The sequence below is a fragment of the Trichoplax adhaerens genome, genomic scaffold, assembly GCF_000150275.1.
Source record: "Trichoplax adhaerens TRIADscaffold_15 genomic scaffold, whole genome shotgun sequence".
Classification (NCBI taxonomy): domain Eukaryota; kingdom Metazoa; phylum Placozoa; class Uniplacotomia; order Trichoplacea; family Trichoplacidae; genus Trichoplax; species Trichoplax adhaerens.
In genome coordinates this window covers 308,641-332,592 of record NW_002060957.1, presented here as the reverse complement: position 1 = coordinate 332,592, position 23,952 = coordinate 308,641, and the positions used below count along the sequence as shown (strand labels likewise).

Below are 23,952 nucleotides of genomic sequence, written 5' to 3'. Positions count from 1 at the left end.
ATGGCAGACGAAGACGATTTTATGTGCGAAGATGACGACGACTACGATTTGGTTAGTTAATGAGACGTTTTCCTATGACTGTAATAGCATATTCTAACTTGGATTTGTGCAGTTACCGTTGACAACCGCTGGCGGATTTTGCTTCCATGATACTCTTAACGCGATATCGTTGTCAATAGCAGTGGAATATTACGATATTGAAGCTGTTCAAGAGTGCAATGGAAACCCTATTTGTAGCCTTACTGAGATAGTATTCTGTTTTAGTAGAGAGGGATTATTTTAAATGGCCATTCTCTATTATAATAATAATAATAATAATAACAATGACGATCAGATATCGTTTACTTTCTCATTTCCATTTCGGTAGTCGAGGTTGCACACAAGGTAATAAATGCCTCTCTTGCAAGCTTGATGAAACAACAGTTCCTTTCACTTAGACGAAAATGATGATATACGACCTTATCGACTAGTATGCCATGAGCAATGCATTGTTAAAAGCGGTGAACTTTGAAAATTAGGATGCATGCCAACTCTCGATCACAATCGTCTTTCGCCTACGAACACATCGTGCATGAGACAGTACAATAACTATTGAAGATGTTAACATTTCAATTAGGATACAGGCCAACTACCTGACAACGCAATGTGGAAGGTGTTAACTACTAAATTAAGATGTAGCAGAACTCTCGACCAGAATTTTAGTTACCTTTCAGCGATTTGTCAATATGCGTTACGCATCAGTTGTATCAATGATTCATGATTGAGTAGTCATAGCAATCGGGAAACGCCACCAATGCCTATAAAATTGGACTAAACGATCATGATGAACATCAGTTATTGATATGGCTTGCTTACATTGGATGTGGATGACAGTATTACATTTTGTATATCGTCATTCACTCAATAAATGAAGAATTATGTTTGAGTACTACAGTATAATAGCAAAGTCCTACCTATACTAGTAGATGTACCATTGACCAACTGGTACATTAAACTCAAAATGACACTTGCTCAAATTATAAACAAGAATATTTCTACGCTGTAGGATTACTCGGAAGATAGCAACTCTGAACCAGATGTTGATTTAGAAAATCAATATTACAATTCAAAATCATTAAAGGAGGATGATCCGGAAGCTGCTTTAGAAGGCTTCCAAAAGGTAAAATAAAGTATTAATATTTGAATTATTGCAACTTAATAAGCACTTTCTACATGTAATTCGTATGACCTGGCCTTGTAGGTACTTGAATTAGAAGAGGAAAAAGGTGACTGGGGCTTTAAAGCATTAAAACAAATGATTAAGATTAACTTTAAAATGGTAAGACGAAATTCTTATCCCTTAATCTGGATGTGGGGGTCACTAATACAGATTACTTTTCACCTTGTCTATTATAGAAAAAATTCCATCAAATGATGGAGAAATATCAACAGCTATTAACTTATATCAAGGTTAGCTAGACGATCAACTGTACCTAACTAATTAGAACTCTTTTATTACCATCGTTATCTTCGCACTAGGCTATGCATCCATGTGCCTATCCTAGTATCATTTTTTACCTCCAGTAAAACAAAAGCAAACATTTTCAGCATTTTATAACTAATTTGATTTTATTTAGAGCGCAGTCACCAGGAATTACAGTGAAAAGTCAATCAATTCTATCTTGGATTATATTTCAACTTCGGATGAGGTAAATTAGTGGACTCAACAGTTTGCCGTAGACTAATCATAATTATTAACAATAAAATAATTATTTAATCAGTTTATAATCATGAATTTATGCCCAATACCCTAATATTTTGAAAACATTTTCCACTTTATGTAGGCCGATTTACTACAAAATTTCTATGAAACGACGTTAGATGCATTACGCGAAGCTAAAAACGAAAGGCTGTGGTTTAAAACTAACGTTAAGGTTACTTACAGTTCAATAAATTCTGATATTATAATGCCATTCTTTTGTTTCTTCGCTTTGTTCCTGCTACCAAAAATTACCAAGTCTAAATGTAATGCCCTTACTTTACGTAAATAGCTAGGTAAGCTGTATTTCGATCGAGAAGACTATGCAAGATTATCGAAAATTCTTAAGCTTCTGTACGCTTCGTGTCAGGTACCGTCAAGCTATCACGTAATATCGTAAAAAGAACAAGTACCAGTATTACATTTATATTATATACAGTACAGCTCTTTGTCTATTTAAATTTCACATCAATTTAGTCACCTACGGGTACTCAATTTCAACGTGTTATCAAAATTACAGACTACTGACGGCGATTACGACTTAAAGAAAGGAACACAGCTGTTAGAAATTTACGCCTTAGAAATACAAATGTATACTGCTCAGGTACTCGAAACTCTAATTAAATAATATGGGATTTTCTACTAACTTCAAAAACCATTTCCTTGCTTCCAATGCATGAAATTAAAGAAAAATAACCAGAAGCTAAAGGTAAATAATACGCTTGAGCGTAGCATTTCATCTTTGGTAATTACAACTCAAGGATATATACTTAATTGATTAGTTAAGCTGCAAGATACACTGTAACAATGATCAGTTAACAATATCTACAAATGAAGAGCTGGTACTACCGCTTATGTTGTATGTCTAAACGCTATATCACTATAATTCTCCTTTAGGCTTTGTACGAGCAATCTTTAAGAGTGAAATCGGCAATCCCTCATCCGCTTATCATGGGAGTTATCAGAGGTAGAATTCAACTCAACTCTATCTTACGTATACCATTTCACAATTGCATTTAGGAATATAATAAATTTTGCTTGACTTTTGCAGAATGCGGCGGAAAAATGCATTTACGCGAATGCCAGTATGAAAAAGCACATACCGACTTTTTTGAGGTAAGAAAGCGTGACCTGCGTAGTCATTCGTAATTACTTAACAAGAAGCAAAGAAGATGTAAAAGGTTGCAGAGATGCAGGTTGAGAACTCTAATTTTATCTTCCAGTCGTTTAAAAATTACGATGAATCCGGCAGTTCCAGACGAACAAACTGCCTCAAATACCTAGTCCTTGCAAATATGCTTTTAAAATCCGGAATAAATCCTTTCGATTCTCAAGAGGTAAAATACTAATTACTCTCTGTTGTGATCCTAGCGGTACAAGACGTTCCTAGTAATTCAAGTCTTCTATGTTGTTTATAGGCGAAGCCGTATAAAAATGATCCGGAAATACTTGCAATGACGAATTTGGTCAGGTATGGTTTTAAAAAATGGGACTACAGAATCTACCCATATGTTTTACAACTTACTGTACATTTCAAACTTCTATGATCTTTTCGTAAGATGACGATACGTTAGTACTTGTAGCTTTGCAAGACAACGTTGTATCTTCCTATATCTGTCTACGCTTAAAATTACTGATATAATGCTAAGTAATAATATCTTCTCGTCGCAGTGCCTATCAGAATAATGATATTACTGAATTTGAAAAGATTTTACGAACAAATCGTCAAAATATAATGGATGATCCCTTCATTCGTGAGCACATAGAAGGTATAGTGAGGCAATAGGCTGCTTGTTTGTGCTTAGCTGTCCTATCATTTTATGTGGATAGCTTTTATGTAACATTTCTTTTTAAAAACAGTCTTACTCAAGAATATAAGGACCCAAGTCCTCATTAAATTAATAAAGTAAGCGATTTTTTTTTAAGTTATGGAATGTTTGTGTTCTGAGAGTTCTCAAGACAGTAAATTTATCAATTTTGGTTCACTTATGAGCATTGTAATACATTTTTGTAGGCCTTACAAACGAATTCGAATTCCCTGTATTTCCAAGGTTCAATCTTTAGTAGGCGTAGTAATCTTGCTTTTAAAGAGATTGATTAATACGGATTGCAATTATGTTTTTGTAATAATGCGACAGGAACTAAATATTGATGACACGGAAGTCGAAAGTCTATTAGTTTCATGCGTACTCGATAAGTAATTAATATTGCATTAACTATGTTATACTACGTGGTGAACCCTGTTCGACATGATATGTTGTAAAGTTACCATTTTTTTAAATTGCTATTTAGGGTAATCCACGGAAGGATTGACCAAGTCAATCAAATATTAGAATTAGATCAGGCCTCCAGGGGTGCAGAAAGGTAATTGTTTTATTAATTTTAACATTTCTATTACAATATGTAAATATCTGAATTGCAGTAGAGTATATATTTCCTTCTTTTATTAATGTATTCATAGATATTACGCGATAAAACAGTGGACATCGCAACTGGATAGCCTTTCTCAAAGAAATCTAAATAAGATACAGTAGTTTTCTTGTTGTATTTTGGTATCATATATTAATTGATAATTGTTGAGAGCAATGAAGAAAAGTATCATAAGTTAGGAAACGTTCAATAAAAAAGTTATCGCGCAAGCGAAGTTGTTACTTAGCTATCATTAGCTAAATATTTTCGAGTCGATAAATTACAAAACAACATGAGTCATAGTTATTCAGCCATTGAGTGGCCGATGCAAAAATAGTAAAAGATTACCGAATTTTAATGATAGGAAAATATTTATCAACTTCGAAAGAGAACGATGGACAAGTCTGCAAATGAAGATTTATTGCTTTCAGTCAATGGTATTAACATAACTGGCAAATAATTACATTATTCTAGATATCAGAAAAACATCAAACCTTAGACTCCTTCTTATGGCCACTTGCCAATAAATTCATAACTACCATATTAGTTTTCGTAATTTTTATCAAATTAGTTACCTGAAGAAGATACGGACAAAATAGTTAGCTTCATAAATCAGAGTATTATACTCGTACTGTTTAATCTCGCCATTACGACATTCAATACACAGCATGCCAGAAGTATGCTACGCGTACAATATCTAATATCGCTACAGATTGCAATAAAAAAGTATGTCCTATTTTCTTACATCATCGTTAGGCTTTGATATCTCCTCTAGCTTTGTTTTAGCCATATTAAAAAATTTTGCTGATGATGAATAAAATTCCGTAGCCTATAAAGTAAAGAATAAATTATATAATCTATAGTGGCCTACAAAACCTTCAGTTGGTCAATGAACAACATCATCCTAGACTTTTACAGCATTTGCAAACCTTACCGTTGCTAAAGCAGCCCGCGTATACTCTCTAACTTCAGTAAATTTTTCGTAAGTTATAAGCTGAGGTGAGTAAACGTTCATAAATGGCAAAATACGGTGTTCGTAACGTAACTGAAAGCAACACAAAGTATTTTAATGTACTGGAATAATAATAGAAAATGTGAAGAAACCGATCCGAATTACAAATGCTTCCGGTAATGTAACCGATTTTTGGTCAAGTCTTTACAAACCTTTTCGTTATCATACTTAGAATTTTGATGAGCCATTTTTTCCTGCTTTACAAAACCATCAATTGCCTGCAAAATACGATGCATATTTTCTCTAATGTACAATTCATATTCAAATTTATCTACCCTTTCAAAGTGTGCAACGGTAGCAATCCGCTTTACTTACCCTTAAATATCCTTTACACATTGACTGCTTTGCATCAACTAGTTGTATCTCCAAGGTATGTTCGGAAACTATAGCAAATAAAATTTCCCGAATTGAATACACTGAAAAACGACGTTTATAATAAATAGTAATTACCTTTTTTTTTCTTTTTTGATTTCTTATTTTTATTTTTACGAAAATCCAACGAAGCGGCTTCATGAGCTTGTAGATGTTTATCCGCAGCGTACAAGCAAGACAAGCGGTGATTGTAAAGATAATCAACATACCTAATTTTAAAATGTAAATACATCTTCTTCGTAAGTTACTGGTCAGGTACCAATCAAATTTATTTAGCATACAAGAATTTACCAGTATACAATGTAGTATTCATAGGTTCCATACAAGTCAAGTTCAAAACCAAGTAACAGATAATATTCCATAATTTTACAAGTATGATATAACCCCCAAAGACCTAAGTATGGACGATGATGCAGCTAAAACAAGATGAATCATATAAATGATTAGCTCAATTTTTACACATTAATTTAGCGTAATATTGCTAAATTCGACAACTAACCGTTATATTGTATTGTATAAGAAGTTTAACTTACTTGAGAGTCAATCCTTTCCATAATCACATTTAATTGCTCATCACATTGGGAGGCCTATTTCATTTGAATACATTTGCAAAAATTGTTAGATAAACGGCAGCCAAATTATTGTAGCATAATCACACTATCTATTATTATACCTCTTCCTGCATCGCTGACAACTCTTCCAATAAACCACCTATCTTTTCTCTCTGGCGAGATCGGTTGCAACAATAAGTAAATAATAATCTAGAAATTGGCTGAAGTAAAACGTACATTTATTATGATAACTTTTAAAATCTCAATTACCACTATGTCAGATTTAGAACATTTAGCATACACCGTCTGATCTTTCAAAGAAGGCCTCAGATATTTCTAACGCGCGCTGTGAACCTTTCAAAGACCTAAATAAAATAGGTTCACGTTACGACTGTGCGCTAGTAATTGCAGCTCTACAGTACAGCAAAGTAAAGAAATGGCTACGATAATTTGTGCATAGTCACTTACGGATTATTCAATATAGGGGGCTGAGTAAATATCTTAATAGCTTTCTTAATTATTTCATTCATAGCTTTTTTATCATTGCAGGATTTGAAAGTTTCGCAGAATAAATGCTAGATTTGAGTACCAAGAAAATGACCCAAGTTTAATGATTGATAGCCACAAAACAAAACACTTATAGTGTATAGTTACATTACAAACCTGCAACGCTGACCGAGATAAAACATCAGGATTATCGCAGCTAAAATTTGCAAAAAATTGCTGCAAAATTGTTGTCGAAGTTAATAATTAATCTGTTGATAAATTATAAAAATTTCTTCCTAAAATTTTCTTACTATTATATTATCAATGTTCGAAATTTCTACGACTTCCGTAGCGCGGAGGAGACGACCAATTAAAGTATATATATAGTCACATGCCTTTATATTGATTAAAGAATTTATCTCAATAAGCATTAAAGTCATTTATTGGTAGGTGCAATAGCTATAAACCTTTGTTCTTTCCATAATTTCAATCGCTTTAGGAAATTGGGACGGTAAATGTTTCATACAAATTAGCGGATTGAAACCCATCATACAATTATTACCTACAAAAAAGATCAATACCTTAATGTTAATCTCTGATAGAGATATTTATGACTACATAGACATTACAAAACTTGCGCAAATGAACTAATCAATTACCGCAATCGTTCATTTCCGCTTGATCGCCTAAAATGCAGGTGTCCTTAATTAGCGGTATCATAGCATACATGGACTGTAATCTATTATTCGATGCCTTAACCACATCCAGGAAGGGTTCATTCATCTGTAAATTATGTTATAACACACATTAAAAAAATGTAATAACATTACCAAATGAATCTAACAAACTAACTCCCTCGGATGTTTGATAGAACTACCTTGGTTCCAAGCAAATGATGGAAAAAGGAATAAAATAATCTACAAAATTTAATTCTTGTGTGCAGGGCTTGATAGAGTAGATTCTAATGCAATTAAAATAATATCATAATATTAGGTAATTACTCTTTGATGCAATGTGAAATAAGTAGTATTATCTCAAAGTATGTTAACCTTTGATTTCGCTTGTTCATCAGTTTCTTCCTCAGGTTTTCTACCAGATTTCTAAAAGTATATTTATGTATATATCACTTAAATTGTCAAGGTTAGCAATTATTTTGTGGCATGCAGTGGTTAAAATATTTTACGGCACAAGTACTATACTTTAACATTGCGAGCGCAGTTTTCATCAACTTCTTTCAAGGATGCTGAATTAATTCACAAAAATTATTTCAGTATTAACCATAAAGTATAGCAATATGAATTCAAAGTATGGGTTACAACAAGAAACATACCAAAGGCTTTAGCATTAGTAACATTAGTCTGCAATGAACAACCATGAGATGGACAACAGAAATCCTCCTATATATGAATACAACATGCATACGAATAGAGTTAGAAAAATTAAAAGCACCAATTATGTGTACTAAAGCTATATCACAAACCTCTTCAAATACTTGACCACTTTGTATCAAAGACCAAATCAAATCACAAGACTTTAATATACCAACACAATATGCCTAATAATTTATAAAAATTGTCTTATTAAGAACTGATGTTGTTACGAGTAAAACATAGCATAAAAAGTATTCTTACCTTTAAGTACGTATCTTCAATAAGTTCAACTTTATGCAAGTAAGAACATGTAAAAATAGTCTGAACTAACGGTTGCCCATCAAGCCAAGAAGCCTAGAAGTTCGATAATTAAGAAGGTGTAATAAATGTATTGATATGCTAGGATTTGAAGCAAAATAATAAATTGTATTGGATTCATTCAATACTTACAACACAAGCAAGCAATTCATCAACTATCCCAATGAGTTGGGATGGACTAAAATTATCCACTTGCACCTTATTTTTCTACAAGGTATGTATTAACATAACTTTCATATATCTGAATAATAATTATAAATAAAACATATATCAACAGTATATTAATGTACAAACCTCAACAGCTTCTTCGAAACTAAGAATAGGCGAAGCGCAGTCTCTATAAATCATTCCGGAATCCATTTTGGGATCCATCAACTCAACAGCACTCATTGCTTCATACAAGCTAAAGCTATGATTAAATAAATCAGAAATATACCGTCAAGATTACTTTAACATCCAGTTTGCGCAAATCATTCATGTATCCATTTTTGGACACATCAACTCGATAACACTTATTGCTTCATACAAGCTAAAGCCTATGATTCAATTGCAATATAATATATAAACTAAAATTATAGTATCAAAATGACTTGAAGGTACAGTGTAGGTAATAAATTCGTTCGGATTCATTAACCCGACTGCACTCACTATTTCTATTACTTGTATTATGATTACATTACCACATAGACCTATTATATAAAATTAAAAACTATATGATGGCTATTCTTTTAATGTTGGGCTATGTTCATTAAGCCAGTGTAAAGATTCCACTTTTCAATCAAGTACTTACTACTGATCATGAACCAGTTCCCCAGGTTTTAGTTCTAAACAAATCAGGAGATTACGTGTAAGCGATTAATAATCTACACAAACAATAACACAAAGGTATACATGATATCGTTGCAATGACGTACACTATTATCATGAAGTTATGTCTAACTGCAAGAATACATAGCAATCTAATTTGTACCCTGCAGCAAAATGACGAGTACCGATCACTATCAAACGGTAACTAGGATTCTTGGTAGGCCAATGAGCTCATAGTTTAGTCTTATCATAAAATAGCCAACTTCATATCTCATATTGAAAAAGAAATACAGTAAGATTGATGGTGCATACTGTAATAACAAGAACTGAAAGGGATTTTGTCAGTATCAAAATATACTGGCCTTTGTCTGCATTACGTAACTAGTCAAGTCAAACACTGCTACAATGTACCTAGTGGTAAACTAAAGAGCATCGATACCGTACTTGTATTAGGATGATGGAAGATTTATTGAACGCTTTAATGACCGTATTATTTAATAAGATCGCTATCCTATGCGATAATAAAAGGGCAGAGTATATTACTGTACATGAATTATTGTGGTGTATTGTACATAGTCGCTGAATGGGCATTTGTAAATGGATTATTGCAATAATAATAATAATAACGGTATTAATACGACGATGACATTATGCCCGTTACCTTGACAAGAATTCTGAAAAGCTTGGGTGATATCCTTCCAATGGATGGGAACTTGTTCAGAACCTATCAATTCAAGAATCTATTGAATACAACAAACTCCTTTTCTTGCAAAATGGTTGCATTGTATTACTAATAGTTCATTTAAATCGATCAATAATGACGTCGCATTCTCTTGAAGTGCAGTATAAAATTACAGCGATCATTGAAAAAGTGAACATGGCTAGGGCATACCAACTTACAATAACTATTGCAGTAGTTATAAAGGGATAGAGTTTAAATGTCATTCATGCACGAGTAAAATCATGGATATCATGGCTCGATACATTGGAAAATTGATGTACGGTACTGTAAAAATTGAACCAAACTCGTATGCCTTGCAATACTCATAATCTAATAATAGGAAGGAGTTACAGGAATGAACTAGAAGTTTTTTACATGCTGTTTTGATTTTCTGATGATAGCAGATGGAAAAAATCTATCCTATAATGTCATTTTATAACGTAAGCGATGAAATTATTGATGGTGAGGCATGGAAAATAAAATTGCATCGTTGATCAAGTGCTTTGCATCGGAGCCATTGTACTCGATTGCACAATCGAGTAATCGTGATGAGAATAATTATAATATAAAGAGAAAAAAATTGTCAATCAATATCGTGGTTTCATAGCTTACCCGAGATTATTTTGCCATCAATCATTTCACCATCTTCAGGCAGCCACTTTTGCCTATTATTATATATATATATATCCAATGGTCAGTATTTAGTACTATTCAATTGCAAATCCATTCTTTCATCGGTTATCTAATAAAATTCTATCCTGCACTCGATTGCATTCTACTACTCTGTCTAATAGTCCAGAATTAAGGCATTTTTTGCCAATGTTTCCTGCATTGATTGGCAACACAGTGAAACTAATTTAAAAGCATGATAGCACTGATTGAAATAATACATGTCTATCATTTAATCAAGTAAGTTGAGGATCATCAGCCATGATGGAAAGGCGGTTGTCAAGTGATCGATTGAATCCAAGATTGTCTATGTACTGTATTGAAATTTTGTCACTATCCGATAGCCTGGAAAGCATCATCATCGATCATTGCTATGGATGCACATCAAGGTAGAAGTAGAAGGTACAATATAAATGAGATTGTTTGCGAACACAACCACCATCATGGCGATGATGATCGAGTTCTATCAAGCTTTAATCGATTGCTATCCACTTGCAAATTATGCATGCCATTGGCTAGCATGATGTTTGCATCAAGCTTTCCCTGCAGAACACGTTAACGCTGATCGGATAAAAGACATTAACCATTCTTGCTTACTCCATACAGTTTTTCCATCATTTCATCATACTCACCAATCGTTGTAGCTGAACCTAACTTCAGATTGAACACCATTGGCGATATTTTTCATGCCTTCTTGCGACATCTTGACCGCTAGCCACCATAAGAAGTTGTTGCAAGCTTGCAATTAGCCAAGAATTGGAAGCAATTTTGCCTTGACTATGAAACTTGACTAACGCAATCATCGCTGAAAGCTACAGTGAATTGTATGCGACGCGTAGGAGACTGCGTGGACACGATCCGCTTCCATGGTGGCACAGTTCTGTCTTCCTTTTGGCTAGAATACACTACTAGTATACTGTATCATACAGTAGCTAAACATGTATGATTTTGTAAGAGAGAGCAGGAGCAGCGAGTTGCGACAGCCAAGCCAATGCTGGAATCGGCGAGTCTCAATCGTCTATGCTTCCCTTTATGACTGATGTTACTATGCATTATGGACTACTATTTGCGTTGTTAGACTATTCAGCTAGTATCAATCATCTATGCTTCCTGTTATCACTGCTATTACTATGCATTATGGACTACCGTTTGCGTTATTAGACTACTCAACTAGTATCAATCATCTATGCTTCCCTTTATTAGTGATGTTACTATGCATCATGAGCTACTATCTGCGTTGTTAGACTACTCAGTCAGTATCAACCGTCTATGCTTCCCTTTATTAGCGATGTTACTATGCATTATGGACTGCTGTTTGCGTTGTTAGACTATTCAGCTGGTATCAATCATCTATGCTTCCCTTTGTAAGTGTTATTACTATACATTATGGACTACTGTTTGCGTTGTTAGACTACTCAGTCAGTATCAACCGTCTATGCTTCCCTTTATTAGTGATGTTACTATGCATTATGGACTACTGTTTGCGTTGTTAGGCTATTCAGTCAGTATCAACCGTCTATGCTTCCCTTTATTAGTGATGTTACTATGAATTATGGACTACTATTTGCGTTATTAGACTACTCAACTGGTATCAATCATCTATGCTTCCCTTTATAAGTGCTATTACTATGCATTATGGACTACTATTTGCGTTGTTAGACTACTCAGCTAGTATCAACCGTCTATGCTTCCCTTTATTATTGATGTTACTATGCATTATGGACTACTATTTGCGTTGTTAGACTACTCAGCTAGTATCAACCGTCTATGCTTCCCTTTATTATTGATGTTACTATGCATTATGGACTACTATTTGCGTTGTTAGACTACTCAACTGGTATCAATCATCCATGCATCCCGTTACAAGTGCTATTACTATAGATTATGAACTACTGTTTGCGTTGTTAGACTACTCAGGTGTTGAAGTCGATGGTGGACATGAGTGTTCCATTCAAGACTTTTTTATAGCAAGTTCTGTATGAGTTGAGCAACGATGATATGATACAAAAGTGGGTTGGCATAGTATGGCAATCCCTTGACTGGATCAGTCCTACTCGTCTATACTGAGTGGTTCGTCCGTCACCTCCAGGATCATCACCTAGCAACGTTGGTCGTGGTGGCTGTGGAGAGCTCGAGATTGGCATCGTCTTGCTGATTGCTGCTGCTATTGCCTGCAATAGTCTTGATTTCTGCTGGTCTACTTGCATTTGCCTACCGTGAATGAAATCAGACAACGTAGCTGTCTTACATGTGCAAGATTAACACGATGGCTGAATCGATCGATCAATTATTTTCAGCTGTTTCTGTTTCACAATCCGATCCTTACGACACTTTTAAACAGCATCCTAGGTAAGTTAGGTCATAGCTAGGATATTGATGTTGTACAGGAACTTGGTCCTACGAGGTTATCCTTCAAACTCGATGCGAACAATTCTGTCTAGATCATACCACACTTGCATTACAGTAGCGATGCAATGCATTGGATCCAAGGGGAACATTGATCCAATTAGACCGTATTCTACATGATGCAAAAGACGACAACAAATTGGCATCGAGAGAGCAGAAGTACATTATAAGATAGAGCTGAGCGTATTATCCTAGCTTGTGCAACCATGACGCCATTTCAACTCATCCATAAATGGAATTTGCTATGGCTAACTTGCAAGCAAATGTGGACATGCAAATGACTGTACTGGTAAAGTAAGGGAGACGGTAGGATTCTGATCGACGTACGTGTGTATAGGGTGCACTATAGTTCAAGAATGATAGAATGGATGCACAGCAATGCTAAAGTGACAATAGATACTCGCTTGATCATGGCTAAGTCAATGGATAAACTACAGTCTATGGGAGACGGTAGGATTCTGATCGACGTACATGTGTATAGGGTGCACTATAGTTCAAGAATGATAGAATGGATGCACAGCAATGCTAAAGTGACAATAGATACTCGCTTGATCATGGCTAAGTCAATGGATAAACTACAGTCTATGGGAGACGGTAGGATTCTGATCGACGTACATGGGTATAGGGTGCACTATAGTTCAAGAATGATAGAATGGATGCACAGCAATGCTAAAGTGACAATAGATACTCGCTTGATCATGGCTAAGTCAATGGATAAACTACAGTCTAAGGGAGACTGTAAGATTCTGATCGACGTAATTGTGTATAGGGTGCACTATAGTTAACGAATGATTGAATGAATGCACAGCAATACTAAAGTGACAATAGATACTCGCTTGATCATGGCTAAGTCAATGGATAAATTCCAGTTAGATACTTACATTTATTCGCAGTATTTCAGTCACTTACAATTTGATTAATGTTAAAGAATAAACTTCATATTCAATACTGATGTTCATCGATAGAATATCACTAATACACTGCTTTAATTATTCTCTACCATTCCAATCATTAAGGTTGTAGTACAAAACGCTACTGCTGAATGAACTGAAAATAAGAACAAATAGTAGTCAGAAAGGGATTAAAGAATGATTATAAAATAGGCGACAATTTAGACTCATGGCATGATTGCTAACGGATAAATTCATGTTAAAGACTTATATACCACTAAATAATACATTGTTGTAGTTAACTGTAACTCGAGCTATTAAGGTAATGAGATCAATATCACTACTGAATAAGTGAACAATATAAATGAATTTAGCTAATGTTAGGGTACGGTCTAATGGCTTCAGTAGCGATAATTAAGGAACGGCATTATCATGAGAGACAAACTGTTTTCATTTGATCAACACAACTGGACCAATTCCTATTGTACTCGTATACTTCTACTTATACCCAATGCCAGCCCCACATTACTTTAGTTACCTACAACTCGAGCTATTGCAGTAGAGATTTAAAATACTGCTCCGGAAGATAAATTAACCTCCAATACATTTGAGCGAGCTAAAAAAACTATAATAAAGAGCGAACTGTGATACTCTATTTCTTAACTTACTCTTATAACAGATTTGCTCAATACAAAAGTACCACGTTGCCCGATCAACATGCTAGACGACAGAAGGAATTGGAAAGGCAAAAAAGGTAAAATTGTAATAATGTGCATTGATCTAGTCATGTACTATACAATGTACGATTGAGGACTAAAATGAAGAGAAATTTTTTAAAAACTACGTACCACACCTGCTCACCAGACTAAGTTTATTAAGAGAATTAACTACTAAAACCTACAGGAAACGATCGGAGGCTTACAATTTACTTCGGCACTTAGAAGATGAAGTAACTATGGAAATTGCCACAGCAGAACCAACAGTAATGATTCCGTTGTTGTTGCTTTCGTACAAAGAACTGTCAATTTAGCGCCTGTAAAATAAATTTAAAAGTAAACCACATGCACTTAAAAATAATCTACGATTACTAATTATTCTCTAGGAGAGTAAGTGTGAAGACATGAAACCTGCCTCCAAGCGAAGCCAGCATAAAACTAAAAGCTATAAGCCTTACGCTAATCAGGTAAACCAATTTGTTCTGTATGATATGCTTTGGAAAGGCAGCTTTTACATAAAAGGCTGATTGATGCTGGCATTCATACGCTTAAATAATACTGAGATTTTAATCCTAGATAATGCTATCGGAATGGCTTAATGACAAGCCCCCAAACTTTGAATCGAGCTGGATCACTGTTATTTGTCCAATTGGGAAAAGGAACTTAGTGATTGCTGCAAGGGTACTTTCACCAGAAAACTAATTTTATCTTACTGTCTAGCAGAATCTATCGATTCAATCTATGCTTTTATTTCTTGCGTTGTAAATGTAGGGTAGGACTACTGCATACTCTAGGAAAGGCAATAAAATTAGTAGATTTAATTCTGCCCTTCCTGGAGGTAGCGCTGGTAGAAGGGGTAAATTCTGTATCCTAGACTGTATTTATTGCGAACAACTGCAAACTTTCTTTATTATTGATCTAATGTGTTGGAATGGCCATCCTATTTATGATTCTGACGTAAGCATGATCGTACCATTAATGAGAGTATAATCCTATAGTGCTATAACTTTTGATACTAAGTAACTCTCTCAACCTACTGAAATTACGGCAGTATTCTTTCCGGTCGTTCTGGTTACGTAGTAAGATCCAAGAAGAATTCGACTTGTTGTCGACCATTTCTAAATCTAATCGAGTAATTCTCAATTAAAAATATATTATTATGACTGCATATTGACTAAAAATTGGCTAATTTCCTCCTATTTTCTCAGTTTAAATTTATTATAGCGCCAATGTTTGAAACTAGTAGTGATAAAATCTATGCCTCATTGAATGACATTAAAGAGTATCCGGTACTATACTGTTTAGAGGTTTTAGCTATCAAATTTAAATGCCTTTTACTAAGATAATACTGCTTGAATTGGATAGATTGATGGTCTACTATTCTATCATAAGGATGGTCATTATAAGCCAGGTGAGAAATCTTCATTAGTAAATTGGTTGAAGCCACATATGGTACCTGAAATTTTGGGGTATCCTGTTCCGGAAAAGTACAAGCAAGCTGAAATACAAATGGCTGAAAATTAGCTACCTTAGCAATTTATCTCGTAAATACCCTCAGCTAGCGTTTCAGACATGTTGTACAGAATGACGAGACCGAAGAATTTGCATCAATGTTGTTAATACTTATGAGCCATCTTGCACATACCACAAAACGAACGTTCCAATATGTATATACATATTAGAAAAGACCTGTAACTTAAATACTATATAATGTAAGATTTTGACTTTCGTTACGTAATTGTTGGTAAGCTGAAATTTAAAGCAGGCTTTTATTTAAGATATCAGTATTCTGTTAAGTAAATACTTGCTCATAATGGGGTTTTGCTTGTAATAATGCATGTATAAATAAACATTAAGACTGGTTATAAGCTAGTCAGTCCTTTCCTCTTTATTCCAGGCAAATCAAGTTATTAAATTTATTTGAATTGTAAGTGAAAGTATTATTTATATGATATGGTTTGCAACATATAGACCTGGTCATCTCTTGGTTTTCCTGTGGCTTTGTCATAGAATAATAGATTAAGTTGTATACTAATTAATTTATCATCGCGTTGTAAGATTAATCTATCCAAACTTAAAAGTAATTGTATGGATCGATTTCTATGAGAAATTGAATCCAGGTAAAAGATAGGCCATCTTAGAAAAAATATTTACTGTTTGCATATCAAGCTAACAAATATTACGCAGCGATATTCCATAAAATAATGTATGATTTCGCATGTCAATGGCAGCCTACAAATGAAAACTTAGTCCGAAATAAATAAAAATGCCCCTTATTAATCGCTAACAATTAGTATTAAAACACGCTCCTCAGAATGAATACAAGGCTTCAATCTGAGATGATTAAAGATATACATGTATTATAACGTAAACTAAAATATCTTCCATTTGATTCAGTATTTCATTCTATTCATCTCTAAAATCAATCTGCCTACTGTACAGTACTATACAATTATAACGTCCAGTTTATAAATGTAATTGGCCTATTAGATTTTGTAAATGAGATTGATAATATAGTAAATTAGCCTTAGATAATCAGTAGTAATATGGAGCATACGCAACCTTTGATGTCATATTCCAATCATTTACCCATAGAACGATCATTTAGTTAGTATTTTCGATAAAAAATATCACTGCTCACATAAAATAGATTTACAGAAGCCAAAACGAAACTTAGACAACAATAAAGCGTGAATATCCTAGCTAAAATATTTTATTAAGCAGTTATACATATAATCGATATAAAACAATGTTCATAATTTCATTTTACCTTAAAAAATAATAAGCACATGTAACATAATATACATGTTTTCTATAGCGCATACCAAAAATAAAATTTAGCTCAAAATAATGCAGTCCATGCAACATATAAGGCAATAGCTTGCATATCTTCAGCAGTAGAAGTAGTAGTAATAATAAAACTTGAATAGATTACTGTACAGTAGATGAGAACTTTCACTTTGAAACCATAATGCCATTGGCTCTCATCAAGGCGTATTATTCTTATCCACGTTTATGAATATAGTTATAGTATATAGCATTTTACGTCATTTTATAATTTGCAAAGAGGTATAAAGAGTAGAATATTAATCTCCATTAGCTTCTGAGTTGTGATTTTCAACCTCCTTTTTAGGTATTAAATCGCTCTCAAGGCTAGCAAATATTTTATAGGAGACGGTATTCGCAATTAAAGTAGCTGCTACCTCCTCTTTAGTTGCTCCGACTTCTTGCGGCTCTTCGTTGGTTACATTAGTTCCATCCTCTGTCGGCTGTGCACCTTGGGCATGATCAGAATTGATTTCATCATTTTTCTCAGCTTTCTTTCCGTAGAATACATTCGATGGGACGTAGTTATATTTCATGGAAATAGCCATTGGATCTTCCGGCTTCAACGATTCCATATTTTCCATTGCTATAGTTTATATTGAACGTGATTATTTAAAGGTAAATATTGAAAAATTACGCCATAGATAAATAATAAAAGTTTCAGTAACGCTTAAGTTTCCATCAAGGGTCAAAATTTCTGAAAATTATGTCAATGTAGAATTATCAGCTTACCCTGAGTTAGAATAACCGGCCCACCGGCTTGAACGTCATTGATACTCTCTGCCATTAATTTTCTAGCTTCCTCTTCTGCTTTTAATATGCTATCAACATCTGCCGACATCGTCTCCTGCAATTGACGAGCCTCTCCCGACAATGCTACTAATTTTCGATTCAATTTTCTCTTTTCAATAAATGCAGAAATAGCAGCATGACATCGAACTAGAGTACGATTAGATGCTGCTATACCCTAATAAGTGTTAAGAGCAAGATAGGAGAACAAAGAATTTCAGTTTGATGATGACTAGCACAAGTATTCTATTCAATTTACTTATTCCTATATTAGGATTTCTGTTTCGAGAAGCTTTAATGTACCTTAACCCATGGCATTTTCAAAACTTGGTCTGCAGTTGGTCTTGATTTCGGATTAACTTGGAGTAATTTCATCACTACTTCCTAATGTCATAAACAAATTTTGATAAGAGATAATTTGCCTACTGTAATTTTGTTTCGTGGTAGGGGTACAGTAAATTGAACAGCAGAAATGAAGGGCTAACCTTTGCGCTTTGAGAAACACCTTTCCAATAAGGTTCGTCAAATTCATAACTGCCTTGCAAAATTTTGCGAAATGTTTCTTTAGAGCCACGTTCATCATAAAATGGATCATATCCACAGAGCCTATGGAGAATTGTTTATTATTAATATACAGTATATTGATGATGCCTACAGGCAGTCATTAGCAAATTCAACAAATTATATAGTATGTACTTACAATGTATAGAGTAAAATCCCTACAGCCCACATATCGACACTATGATCATATTTTTTTCCTGTCAATACTTCTGGAGCTATAACAATTGATTAATTCAGACTTTAATGCTATTTAGCATGACGACTAATTCCAATAAATTGCTGAATAATATGAATTCTACAGTCCACATATAACACGTACTACCTCAATCATATGAAGATCACACATTCCTTCTATAATGGGTAGAATACTTACCACAGTAAGTTTGGGAATTACACAAGTAATTCATTTTAACTCTAGTAGTTAGCACACTTAGTAAGTAGTGGTCCGCTATAATGGGGGGTAAAAACAGTAGGATTAGAGAAATAAGTCTACCTTATTAGTTCGCCAATTACTCAACTAAGATTTATATATTAAAAATAATCACTTTACCTATCTTAACGGATGGTTCAGATTTCTCACTTTTGACAATTAAATTCTCGGGCTAAAGTTAGAAAGGTTCGAAATAATGTTACTTAATATGCTAAGGATAGGCAAGATAGCCCATCTAAAACATCTCGTCTTGCTTAGTTTTAATAGACGATTTTGGCAATTACCTTAATATTTCCATGAACAATATTATATTCATGTAAGTACTAGAATGTTGGATTAGAGAAGCAATAATAATTATTAGTAATAGCCGACGCAATAAAAAATAAATGAAGTCTTATTTGTCAATATTGATCAACATACACGTAATCCTTGACAGACTTGACGTATGATGGATGAGGCATAATATTCGCTATATTTGGGATTTTGCGAGATACTATCGCAATAATAAAAGTTATATTAGTTCTATTGTGGGAAACATCTACTTCTCGCTTATTCATTCTAAAATGCCAATCCTAGTATAGTCCTACCTAGTAAAGATATCGCAGCCATCGATACAGTCCAAAATAAAGTGAATATCATTTTCCGTTTCATAGACTTCTTCTAATCGAATCTATCAGTAAGAATGCGATAGTTACATTTAAATTATGATGCAATATCAAATTGGTCCTAAAATGATTGCTACATAGACTAACTTAACCACATCTCAATTGCAAATGTGTACTATACGTACAATATTAGGATGGCTCAAGAACAACATAAGGCTCATGTCTTCCTTCGATGTTGCTCTATCAATTACCTAGTAATATTCATTTGGTACATATGTTAACATTTGCATGAAGCATTGGCAGAGAAGTAGCTATACTAATTATTGTTCTATGAAAAACTATAATTATAGCGGCACATATTATAGAAAGTAAATCTTATTACATGTTTGCGCAGTGTTTTCATGGAGTATGACTTTTTCGTCCCAATTTGGATACATTCTCGCATAACAGAATTTGGTCCCCTAACATTTTTAGCATTGCAAATAAAATGAGATTTGCTTAATTATCATATACCGAGTCGTTAGCTTAAAGTAAATATATTAACCTCCCAATTTCTTTTCCAATTTCGTATTTCTCTCTTACAACATCTCGATTGGATGTTTGGCATAAGTATACCATATCGGATAAATCTATAATAAATTAAGTAATATATCATTAATATAATTATTTTTTTTAATGTATTTTATCAAGTATCAAGGAAATATACTTGCAAAGCGATATGAATGAGTGCTAAGAGTAAATTAATTAGTAATTTTACAACTCTTCTTAGTAAACATAACTGCATGAACTAATTATTCGTGTTTGTCACTACCCTGAGAATGGAGTAAATTAATTAGCAACTTTACAACTCGTCCAAGTAAGTATGACTTCACGAGCAAATTATTCGCTTTTGCCATTATCTTGGAATAGGATATGAAATAACGATTACTCCTCAAATTCAGCATATTTAGATTTATATGGCAGAAAAGCTCTGAATAGATCATGTATTACAAGAATAATCTAATAACGATAAAGTAAACAAGCTAAACTAATACCGACTGTTAAAATTTATTTCTATTAAAGGACAAAATGCATTATAATGTCGGAGCAAGCTACATGTGCCATCATAGAAAGTTCTAGAGTGCTTTAGCCGATTACAAATTTTTCAGGAACATAGTATTTAAAGTAGCTCATCTCTTGTAATATCATACTTTTCTCGTGACAACATCAATACTACTAATTAAGCCCATGCTCCATAAGTTACCTGTCATCATTAAGAATTTAATTATGTCATAAGATAATGAGCTGGGAATACGTTGAAAGTGTACAGTAATTTTATCTCAAAAATATATATGTGATAGCAGATCATACTTTTGCATCTCATTAGATAAATTCTGTACCTTACTGTAGAAATCTGAACTATTAATCTGCTATTTTCATACGTTGGCATACGTAGCTTTAAGATCTCATGCCTTTAATAATTTTGAAAGAATCTTTTTATATAAAAGTATGTAAGATAATTCATTAGCCAGCATTATGCATATTTTATATTCTTTATGCCAGATCAGACGAGAAGACTACCCTTGGATGGAACACGAATAAGCTGAATGTTTAGCCATACGGAGCAGTTACGAGTTCAGTAAGCTCTACAGGATCATAACACTATCTACAACTTCCATTTCTGAAGTAGTTAAGGTTGCCGTCTACGTTGTTAGGGATACAAAGCAAATGAACCATAGACATGTAATCTTGAGTATAATTATAAATACTTTACTTTCTTATTGATATTACAGTTACTTTTTCTATGAAAGAATTAATATTGGTATGGAATTTTGTACAGTCATCGTTCCTGGTGTTGCAAATTTAATATTAGTCAGTAAATAACATGGTTTCTACATTAAAGATTAAACTAATTTCCTACAATTAATAAGGATGTAATTTGGACAGCTTTATAAGGAAATAAAGTTAATTAGACAGCTACTCTATCCTTCTCTATCGTCTATCCCATAGATAAAGCTGATCAGATAGCGATCATGATAGCTATTTTGAAATGGGTGCTGTTGTTTTACCCTAGCAGTTACATGTAAGCTATCAGAACTAAAATAATGAATCAGCTAGCTTTGTATTCTTGAAAGTAAGCTGATGTTTTCTGGACATTTTAAATAATGTAAGCAAAATATAAGTTCTTTCGGATAATTTATAGCTTGTTTATACTGTACTGTCAGTTTAAGGATAAAAAAGGTAGCGCTTTTATTTTTTGTTCTATTGACGAATTTTAGGCAAAAGCTTAGGTCCTATCGATGCATTACCTGGAATGACCAAATTCTCAGTGGGGTGGTTGATCGGCTACTATATTTTTATTGTACTATCCGATCGTTTAGATCATTATCTAGCGATCTATTTGACGAATCAAGGGTTAATTGAACCCCCTTGCAAAGGGCAAGATTTTCAAGCAAATTGAACATCTTGGCAACCATTAATTGTTATCATGACAGAAGTTATATCAGCAGATCAATTGAATAGATAAAGCTAGCACACTAAGATTAAAATCAAGCTGAAATAAATACTATCGTTAAATATAATGTATCCTCATTCTCTATTCTGTTGATCTTTAATTACATCTCAAGGTATTGAATTCTTAGTATTTATTTAAAACACTTACCAAATTATTGAGTGGAGTAAAGCAAATATAAAATAAAATTGTCTTAAAGTCTTGTATTGCTGTGATTAAGAAAGATTGTTACAGTAGCAATCAAATCTTAGCCTTGTCAATGCTATTCCTATGATGAGTAACAATGCATAGCTCAGCCTACTATATCGCTAAACAGTACATTAACCTTACCCTACCTAATTACAACTGTTGATGTGTTTATGTTGCTATGGTAATTTCAAGGCCGCTGTCTACGGAATCTATACGGTAGTTGTCTATGTTAAGTTTTATATAGGCACTATTCAACTAAATCGTTTGATACAATAGTTTGATATCAATGATTCCATATAGCATAAAATAATTGCAAATTACATTATACTTAATAAACCGCATCCACAACAATACGTCTATTTCGCGTTGGAATATACATATTATATAATGATATGAATTATTGTCCGATGATTAATGTAAACTAGAACTTGTTTTTTTATTAATTTAAGTATTGTTCTTATTTCGCCTTCTACAATATATACAAAATTTAGTAGTATCTATCAAGTTCTATTATACGTTAATATTGCATAATTATACATGTTATCAATATTTGTATGCCACAGCAATAAAAAGCAGAAATTTTACTCAACTCGTCAGCCGATTTGAAGTCTTCTGTTTTATAATAGACAGTATAAGAAGAGATAGATAGATAGGTAAGTACTATCAATTATAAACAAAGATACTATTCATCAAGGCAAAGCCTAGTTTTAATTCAGAATTATCATTAATTGTTGGGAAAATAGGAGCTTTCGCGTTTATTTCTTACTTGAATCTACAATATCTCTATCGAATAATTGGCACAGTACTCTCCTTGCTTAATCATTACATAGTTTAATGGAGGAACGATTGACATCATTCAAGATATTAATTATCGCCGTCTAGGGTATACTAATATGGAATAAATGTTTCAAGTTGATCTTCTCTCAGTCATTCTTGAAGCGATACTTGTAATTTAATGATAGAATTACAAGCAATTTTATTCAGTGGCAGCTATACTCACGACGATTAGTTACAACGACCAAGTCTACTGTAGTAGAAATGAGAATATTTTCGTCCAATTAATTATTTATAATATACTAAAGAATTACCAAAGTCAATGAGATTTTAGTTCTAGAATAGATACGGTGCTTTTTTTTTGACGTGAAGCCAGCGTTTCCCTGACAACCAATGCAATCTCCTAGACCTCCTCCAAAAGATGGCGCTGTAGGCCGTGGTCCTATTAGTGTTATATGTTATATTTGTGGCCGCCAATATGGTAGTAAATCGATTCAAATTCACCAACCTCAATGTATTAAGAAATGGGAAGAAGAAAATGCTAAATTACCAGCTGATCAGAGAAGAACATTGCCAGAAAAGCCCAAGGTATTACAACAAGTATCCCGAGGTAAACAGTTACAAGAGCAAAATCAAGTCGCCTTCGATTTGTATCAGAAACAGTTAGTGGCGTGTAGTCAATGTGGGCGAACTTTTCAACCAGATCGATTGGAAGTACATTTAAGAAGCTGTAAAAAACTAAATCCAATTAAAAATGCTCATGTTCAACCATCAGTCCCTGCTAATAAGAAATCGAACAATTCCTCCAGCCTAGGTAAACGT

At 33.6% G+C, this 23,952-nt stretch overlaps 4 protein-coding genes across 4 annotated transcripts; 2 read left to right on the top strand and 2 right to left on the bottom strand.

Annotated features, from left to right (window-relative positions):
* Window positions 1-4,272, top strand: TRIADDRAFT_30777 (COP9 complex subunit 2; the record flags this gene model as incomplete). Its single annotated transcript, XM_002116410.1, has 19 exons — window positions 1-51; window positions 1,046-1,159; window positions 1,241-1,318; window positions 1,396-1,449; window positions 1,617-1,688; window positions 1,824-1,913; window positions 2,031-2,108; window positions 2,259-2,342; window positions 2,427-2,447; window positions 2,636-2,705; window positions 2,790-2,854; window positions 2,962-3,075; window positions 3,157-3,209; window positions 3,410-3,507; window positions 3,599-3,644; window positions 3,753-3,789; window positions 3,877-3,935; window positions 4,031-4,102; window positions 4,200-4,272. 19 exons carry the CDS (start codon window positions 1-3, stop codon window positions 4,270-4,272), a joined length of 1,329 nt encoding a protein of 442 aa, XP_002116446.1.
* Window positions 4,273-4,635: 363 nt separating this feature from the next.
* TRIADDRAFT_60373 (uncharacterized protein) lies at window positions 4,636-11,156 on the bottom strand (the record flags this gene model as incomplete). The annotated part of the gene is made up of 27 exons (XM_002116322.1): window positions 4,636-4,722; window positions 4,893-4,976; window positions 5,082-5,192; window positions 5,312-5,377; window positions 5,475-5,542; window positions 5,610-5,740; window positions 5,823-5,947; window positions 6,065-6,118; window positions 6,205-6,303; window positions 6,384-6,447; window positions 6,551-6,657; window positions 6,746-6,805; window positions 6,880-6,963; window positions 7,036-7,130; window positions 7,228-7,351; window positions 7,446-7,529; window positions 7,618-7,668; window positions 7,768-7,811; window positions 7,899-7,965; window positions 8,049-8,123; window positions 8,200-8,292; window positions 8,389-8,463; window positions 8,551-8,665; window positions 9,047-9,080; window positions 9,725-9,787; window positions 10,397-10,449; window positions 11,086-11,156. 27 exons carry the CDS (start codon window positions 11,154-11,156, stop codon window positions 4,636-4,638), a joined length of 2,184 nt encoding a protein of 727 aa, XP_002116358.1.
* Window positions 11,157-12,719: 1,563 nt separating this feature from the next.
* Window positions 12,720-15,989, top strand: TRIADDRAFT_60372 (uncharacterized protein; the record flags this gene model as incomplete). Its single annotated transcript, XM_002116409.1, has 7 exons — window positions 12,720-12,802; window positions 14,429-14,503; window positions 14,653-14,731; window positions 14,852-14,932; window positions 15,237-15,321; window positions 15,690-15,754; window positions 15,831-15,989. 7 exons carry the CDS (start codon window positions 12,720-12,722, stop codon window positions 15,987-15,989), a joined length of 627 nt encoding a protein of 208 aa, XP_002116445.1.
* Window positions 15,990-17,551: 1,562 nt separating this feature from the next.
* TRIADDRAFT_60371 (uncharacterized protein) lies at window positions 17,552-20,926 on the bottom strand (the record flags this gene model as incomplete). Its single annotated transcript, XM_002116321.1, has 14 exons — window positions 17,552-17,877; window positions 18,024-18,258; window positions 18,384-18,464; window positions 18,566-18,686; window positions 18,781-18,856; window positions 19,015-19,089; window positions 19,192-19,243; window positions 19,356-19,394; window positions 19,492-19,564; window positions 19,659-19,741; window positions 19,862-19,927; window positions 20,059-20,137; window positions 20,221-20,305; window positions 20,920-20,926. 14 exons carry the CDS (start codon window positions 20,924-20,926, stop codon window positions 17,552-17,554), a joined length of 1,398 nt encoding a protein of 465 aa, XP_002116357.1.
* Window positions 20,927-23,952: the final 3,026 nt, after the last annotated feature.